Raw genomic sequence first — 7554 nt, forward strand, 5'->3', positions numbered from 1 at the left:
GCAATGGCATCCATCTGTATCTAGTAGGGATGTAACGATACATTTTAATAGTCATTCGATACATATCACGATACATGGTTGACGATACAATACATGGACGATATTGGTTCATTCATGGCGATACAATACGATTCGATTCAATGATGTAAAATAGATATAGTAACTATTTAGCAAAGAAATTAAATCTGTGTGAAATGTGTCAATAGTGCAGGTTTTTAAGGGAAACATGTATTATTATGGATATAAATAAGTAAACACAGTGATTATCTGCCAAGTACATGGACATTGTATATTGACAAACCTGCACCTTGACATGAACCCAGAGATTACACACATTTATCATAGACCAGTGTAGCTATATGGAATGGAAGTAATTAAACCGCTCCTTTTCATTTTTTCTTCTTAAAAATGCTAAATTCAATGCACATAGTAGGTAGTATCGATACAATCGATTCTTTGCACTGCCGATTCGATACGATACAAAATAAAACGATGCGATTCGATTTTAGCTGTTTTCATTTCGATATACTTCGATTTTGTATACAGTACGATACAGTTACTATATCGTTACACCCCTAGTATCTAGCACCAGATCCTAATGTGACTGTGTGTATGTCTGCGTGACTGTGTGTGTGCGTGCCTGCGTGTGCCTGCGTGCGTGTACTGTGCATGCGCGTGTACTTGTGTGTGCTCTCTCCAGGCTGCACTGAGGCGGCTAGCAGCAGGGTGTCCAGACAGCATTGATGCTGCCGACCACCAACAGCTCATCAAACCTCGGCTGGTCGACTCCTTTCTGCTGTGCTCCAACATGGAGGAGAGCTTTGTATGATGGCCTGGACCTTATTCTGAACGCAGCAAACACTAATAGAGCTGAGCTCAAAGAAAGCACATGAAGAAGAAATCACACAATGTTCAATACAGGTATTGAACAAACCCGGAGGAAGCTGTGAGGGAAGAAACAATAACAACAATATACACTTTGTTGTAGGCTATAGCAGTGGTTCTCAACCTTTTCAGGCCGCGACCCCCAAAATAATCATATTTTAACTGGGGACCCCCCCACCACCCTGGCGAGCACTAAGGCATAGTGAGTGTTTAGGCATTACATTTTGTATAACACAGTTCTATTGTGAAAATAGCTGATCTACATGCTCACAACGCCTCGCGTTGCGAGGCGTTGTGAGCATGTAGATCGGCTATTTTTCACAATTTCTGCCTTTAATATTTGAGAATTGACCAATATTTAATCTGTCATTTTAGAGGTATTAAAAAGTCCTCAAATTGTCACTTTAGAAATGTGCACATACCCTCTATACACTTAAACGTTATGTTGGTTTGTTTACTGAGTGAGAAAACAACATTGCACATGAAGTTAATCGTCTGGGGACCCCCCCCCCCAAAAATAATTTGGGGACCCCTCTGGGGGTCTCGACCCGCAGGTTGAGAACCATTGGGCTATAGCACCTTTCATGCATTGAATGCATCTCATTTTGAAAAATGCAATATCAACACAAAGCCAAGCTAATATCGTGTAGAGTTGTCAACCCTCTTGACGTTTCCCATATTGGGCTGTGTTTCATCCTTTTCCGATCAATTGAAGATTGTTTTGTTACTCACAAACTAGACCCTGTAAAAGTAGATTGTATTTATTTATTGATTAGACCTGTAAAAATAGCGATTTCTTGAGTTGATTATTCAACCCCACAACTTCTCCTCAATTCACAATCGAGGAGGAAGTTATGTACCGTAGGTTGGCAGCACAGTGTCACACTAAACTGAGCAACCACTGCAGGAGGCCTTCGGTGGCTTTCTAATTCATTCTAAAGAATAAATAAAGTCACCGCTCTGTGTTAGGGTGGGTGCACCCTATTGTGGTTGCAGACTTGCATCTTCATTGTTCCTAAATAATCAAGATCCTTATCATATTGCAACACATCGTTTATTTTGTACATGCACACAGTATAATACAAACAAACTTTACATAGGAAATAATAATAAACAGCTTGTGGCCAAAAGACTCACTCATCACTCTTCAATTTTCCACACTACCGCACAGTAGCCACAAAGGACAGCAGGGGGAGAGCATAGTTCCAAACCCCTTACACTCAATTAGACAAGGAAATAAACAACTCAAGAATTAAAGATTATCTCATACAATTAAATGAAATTGCAAATGGTAAAAAAAAAGAATTATCTCAATGTTTTCCTTGCAACATAATCACTAAGATATCGTCACTGTCGGGCAGAAACCTTGTAAGTTTCAAATGTGTAAGTCTTGGTAAAGCAAAGCCCTGCTTCATCATACAAGACTGTCGCACAAAACTAGTGAAAACAGCAGATCTACAAGCACACAACACCTCGCATCGCGAGGCGTTGTGTGCTTGTAGATCGGCTGGGACGGCTGGGACATTTTATAGATGATAAATACAAAACGAACGGTTTTGGACAAGGTTTCCACCCGACAACGACGATATGCTATAAATATAAGGTGCTGGGAGTGAAAATTATAATGTAGGGGTGCCTCGGAGTAAAACAATATTTATGGGGTGCCCTGAGACCAAAAAGTTTGGGAACCCCTGTGTTACAGAGTGCAAAGACCTTAGGCAAGGTGAGATGTTTAAATACTACCAATGATGATTTGGCATATACAGCCAAATCAACACTCGATAAGAAAATAAAGAAAAGCTCCTTGAGAGTCCCAGTCAGCCCAGGACTAGAATCACATCTACAATTAGTGGAAAGACTTGAAGATCGCTGTTCATATAGAAAAGCATAGACACATTCAACTTGACAGAGCTTGAGCGCTGCCAGGAAGAAAAATCCAGGTGTACAGCACACAACTACAGCAAACAATATTGTGCAAATGGGTTGAAATATTTGTATGGAATATATATTGTTTACATCATCAGTACAAATGAACTTTTTTTTTTTTTTTTTTTTTTACTTTTTCATTACGATAAACTGTATTTTATGTAGATTGGTATTGGAAATATTTGAATTTATACACAAACAATTAAGGGAAATATCAAAGGGGTTGGCTCTGTTCAGGCTTCAGTACCAGCTGCTTTAAAACTTTACAGCACCTACCCAGCACTATCACCATTATTGGAGAGCATTTGTGCAAATGTCAGTAAACAACAAGAATGATAACAATGATACAATTTACTATAATGATAATGATATGAGCATCCACATTGAATGATAACATTCTATAAACATGTTGAACATGAGGTGAAAGTGACGCTGTAACTGTGGATGGAGCTTGATTGGCTGTCAGTCTTTATATCTTTCATCAAATTGCTCTGAAAGAAGTAGTGATCTCAGCAATATTGTTCACCACTGGCATTATCGTTATACATGTAGTTGGGGTGTGGACCCCGCCATCCACTTTAGTTATGAATTTTTAATTTTAAAAGGTTATTATACTTAACTGTAGTTGTCATTCTTGGTGTGGATGACCCTTAAGAAGATATAAACCTTGGTTCACAAGATATGCTGGTTTTGTTTGTAATTTAGTTCAACTCCAAAGTTGTGAAAATCAAAGTCAAGGTGAACTTTTGGTAGCCCGACGTCATACTGCGTTCACTCACTCACTCATTCCTTCCCCAGTATAACGTCTGGCCTTCGGCCTATTGGCAGCTTGAAAAGTGGGCGGGAGTACTTGCCTTGACAGACAGACTCCTCTAACCAATCAGCGTAGCAAAACATCTCTCAGCCAGTCGGAAGAACGGCAAATAAACACGTCTTTTCGGCCGATGAACTCCGCTAGCGCATACTCCTGTTCCTTTTTAGTTGTTGTAATTGATTCCAACTCTGAAATAACTGCACTTATTGCTTGTTTTATCGTTTCAGCGTTAACAGTTACACTTGTTGCATCGAGGTTAGCCATTGTTGTTTTGAAAATGCTGCAGCAAACGGCAGCATCATTTTACGTCACCATCTACACAGAAACCAATCAGGGGAAGCTTTTCACTTGTTGTCAGGAAGACTACGTTTGTTGTGCGGACAGCAGTCACGGATTGGCCCCGATCAGAAAATAATCAAGATACTCGCTGCCTATACCCGGAAGGCCAGACGTTATACTGGGGAAGGAATGAGTGAGTGAACGCAGTATGACGTCGGGCCCCGCAAGGCTAAACTGGGGGGCACCAGTGGCTCTGGTGTTTTGGAATCAGAATGATCCTAGTTCGATCCCTGCATCTCCTCCTGTGTGTTGAAGTGTCTTTGAGCAAGACACCGAAACCCTAACTGCTCCAGATAAGCAAGTTGGTGCCTTGAATGGTTTCCTCTACCATCTGTGTGTGAAAGAGTGAATCAGGGACGTGCTGGGCCCCTGATTCAGCCCAGGAAAAAGAGTTGTAGAGGCCCTCATTGCGTGCTATAGAGAGAGATCTCTCTCTATAGTGCTGCTGCTACTCAAAGATTTGCCATTTCAGATCATGACAAGTGACAACCCAGTGGGCCAATTACTGTACATGAGTTAAGCCCTTTGCACACAGGACAGTTGGTTTTTTTTTTCGTTTGCTGCATGAATAAAACGCATTGGATTTGGTGTGCAAGGCTGTGCGGAATCGGCGCTGCGGATCCAAAAAGGAGTCATAAAAGGAGTGATGAGTTTTTTACCGCATGCGACAAGACGCACGAATCGAACTGGGTTCGATCGAGAAAAAAACGCACGAAGGCAGCCACTCGTCGCACGGCTAATTCGGAGCCGGTGTGCATGAGGTCATAGAGAATCATTGTTTTCTTTTCAAAAAATTATATTGTCCGTTTTATACGTGCGGTTAAACGCGCCTGTGTGCAAAGGGCTTTATATTTCGTCGTTGTGGGTGAAATCTACAAGCGATCTACAAGCACACAACGCCTCGCACCGCGAGGTGTTGTGTGCTTGTAGATCTGCTGTTTTCACTACTTTTGTGCGACAGCCTTGTATGGTGAAGCAGGGCTTAAAAAAAATATACACATTTGAGACTTGGAGATACAAGGTTTCTGTCCGACAGTGACGATTTACTTTGTTGGCCGCCCAGCCCCCAAAATGGAACGAAGGCCGACATTTTATTTTAATTTTTTTCCTAATGGCCGGCCGGGAATGAAGCGGTCGTTCGGGAGTTGTCCCGCTTTTCCCAATGGCCAGCACGTCCCTGTAGTCAATGAAATCCACTATGGAGAAAGGCGCAATGCATTTACTTTTTACTGTACCATTTATTTATTATCATTATACAACACAGGATTGCACAAAGAAATATGGCTGTAGGTGCAGTTGTATTATTCCTTTGAGCTGAACGCAATGCACACGCACAGTTCCATTGTAAAAATGCAATACATACTGAATGCACTTTGACGAAACAAAATCCTTTTTATGAAAACTAAATACAGATAGCCTATCCAATCCAATGTAAGAAAATCCAATTCCTGCATGCCAGACATTTTTGGAAATGTTTTCAAATAATAATAATTAAAAACAAAATGTAGGAAACCAAACATTAAGGGACCCATAAAACGTTGTCTGTGACCCACAGATGGGTAACAAACCACTGTTTGGGAACCAGTGCTCTAATGAACTGCAGCGGCAAATGAAGTATATCTAGCTTTTTATATCTACCGTATGGGTAAAAATAAGTGGCAGGTGATTCCATGTGTCTCAGAGGAGGCATGTGGTTTCAATTCTATCACTGGGGACAAGAGTCTGGGGACTGGGGACTAAGACCAAACAGTAGGGGTCAGCAGTGGCAAGACTATAGAAGTGTGTGGGGAAATCACTGAACTAAACTAAAGTGGGACAAGACGGGAAAATAATTATTAACAAGAAGAAGAGGCTTTATTTCATAAAAATGCATCGCAAAGTAGTAACAGATAAGCAAATTAGCAAAAGTAATGAAGAAATGTAACTTGCACTTGTTATACTGTATTGCATTGTGGGAGGATATATCTTCAGGTGAGTTTGTGACGTGTTCAGGCTTCAAGGACGTACAGTAAGCTGTAGTTAGTTAGCATTCAGGTAATGAGAGTTAGAATCATTCATACAGTAAAAGAGCTTCTGTAGGCAAACTCTTGTATGTCTGAAAAATTAATTTAAGCTACAACAGTTCCACGGCCTGCAGTGCTGGGCTTAAGGGTTCTTCAATACCTGGAATTATGAGTGCCATAGTGCACTTCTTATTATTTTAATTTTGTAAGATGATCCAAAACATTTTTTTGTTCCATTATCCATGTTAGGGTCTGTGTCAGCTGCCAATTCAAAGCATTCAAATACATTAATTTAAATGTCGTTTCATACCGAATTTTCAGTTTGAAGTCTTTCTTTCATCACAAAGATTTATTGAGGTATTGGACCAATGCCCAGTTATGCAAAGAAATAAGTATTTTGTCTGTTTTGGGTGCATTGTATGTCATCTACAGTATACAGTACATTCCAGCTTATCTGCCATTAATGTCATGTTATATTAGTGACTGGAAAATATGTTTTTAAATGAGTCTTGTATATGATTGAAAATGATTTTTATTTAAAGATAATTAAGTACTATTAATACTGTATGGCATGCGATTAATAAAGGAATCATATATATATAATAGTTTTTGTCTGTTTCTTAAAATAACAAGAAGGATGGATTCACTACTAGGTTGAAACAAAGCACATCCGGGACATGCAGACAATATGGTTGAGGCAAAAGAAGATGCCACTCTGTCTACACTGAAGATCAGACTGTCTGCTCCCGCAAAAGTACACCATAAATCACAGCTCATGCCTTCCCGTACATGACGTCAAGATATACGGCCCTGAGCAATTTTGTGCCCTAGCTAGGCCAGTGGTCCTCAACCTTTTCAGGCCGCCACCCCCAATAGGTTGTGTTGTGTAGTTTCTGAGTATTCTGCTTTGTTTAACAATGTCAGCGAGATACTTGTTGCACTAACTAGCATTGACTGTTACGGTCTCTTTTTGTAAGTCACTTTATGTATATATACTTATATATTATTCGCCCCCTCTATTGATGCACCTTTTCTTTATTGGTACTGTACTGCTCTTTTTTTTTTTCTTTTACTCTTATCTATCTTTTGTCTTACTTCTCTGTAACTTTGTAAATATTGTATACTGCTATGCTACAACTGGACAAGTGAATTTCCCCCTTGGGATAATAAAGGTATCTATCTATCTATCATATTTGAACTGGGGACCACCCACCCTGCAGAAGCACTTGGAATTGTAAGAGTTGGCATTACATTTAGTTTGACTTGATCTGTTCCATTGTGAAAATAGCCGATCTACATGCTCACAATACCTCGGCGTTGTGAGCAATTTCTGCTTCTAATATTTGACAATTTGACCAATGTTTGACCAGAGGTAAAGGTCTTTAAAGTCCTTAAATTGTCACTTTAGAAATGTCCAGATACCCTGTATACACTTATACTGTATGTTGGTCTGTTTACTGTTGAGTGAGAAAACAATGTTAACATTTAGCTAAACATCTGATCTGGGGACCCCCCAAGCCCAAAATAACTGACCACGATACTGACATGATACTGACATGATACTGACCACGATACTGACATGATACT

General features: G+C 40.0%; 1 protein-coding gene across 1 annotated transcript in view; it reads left to right on the forward strand.

Annotated features, from left to right (window-relative positions):
- The window catches only part of insc (INSC spindle orientation adaptor protein), a gene marked incomplete at both ends in the record, with an annotated part of 70428 nt that extends 69599 nt beyond the window's left edge, over positions 1-829 (forward strand). Inside the window, one exon of the mRNA XM_080736813.1 lies at positions 701-829. Coding sequence (XP_080592939.1) covers positions 701-829 — 129 coding nt within the window. The remainder of the gene's footprint in view (positions 1-700) is intronic.
- Positions 830-7554: the final 6725 nt, after the last annotated feature.

Source organism: Nannobrachium achirus (genome assembly GCF_963921795.1).
Source record: "Nannobrachium achirus genome assembly, chromosome: 11".
Lineage (NCBI taxonomy): Eukaryota > Metazoa > Chordata > Actinopteri > Myctophiformes > Myctophidae > Nannobrachium > Nannobrachium achirus.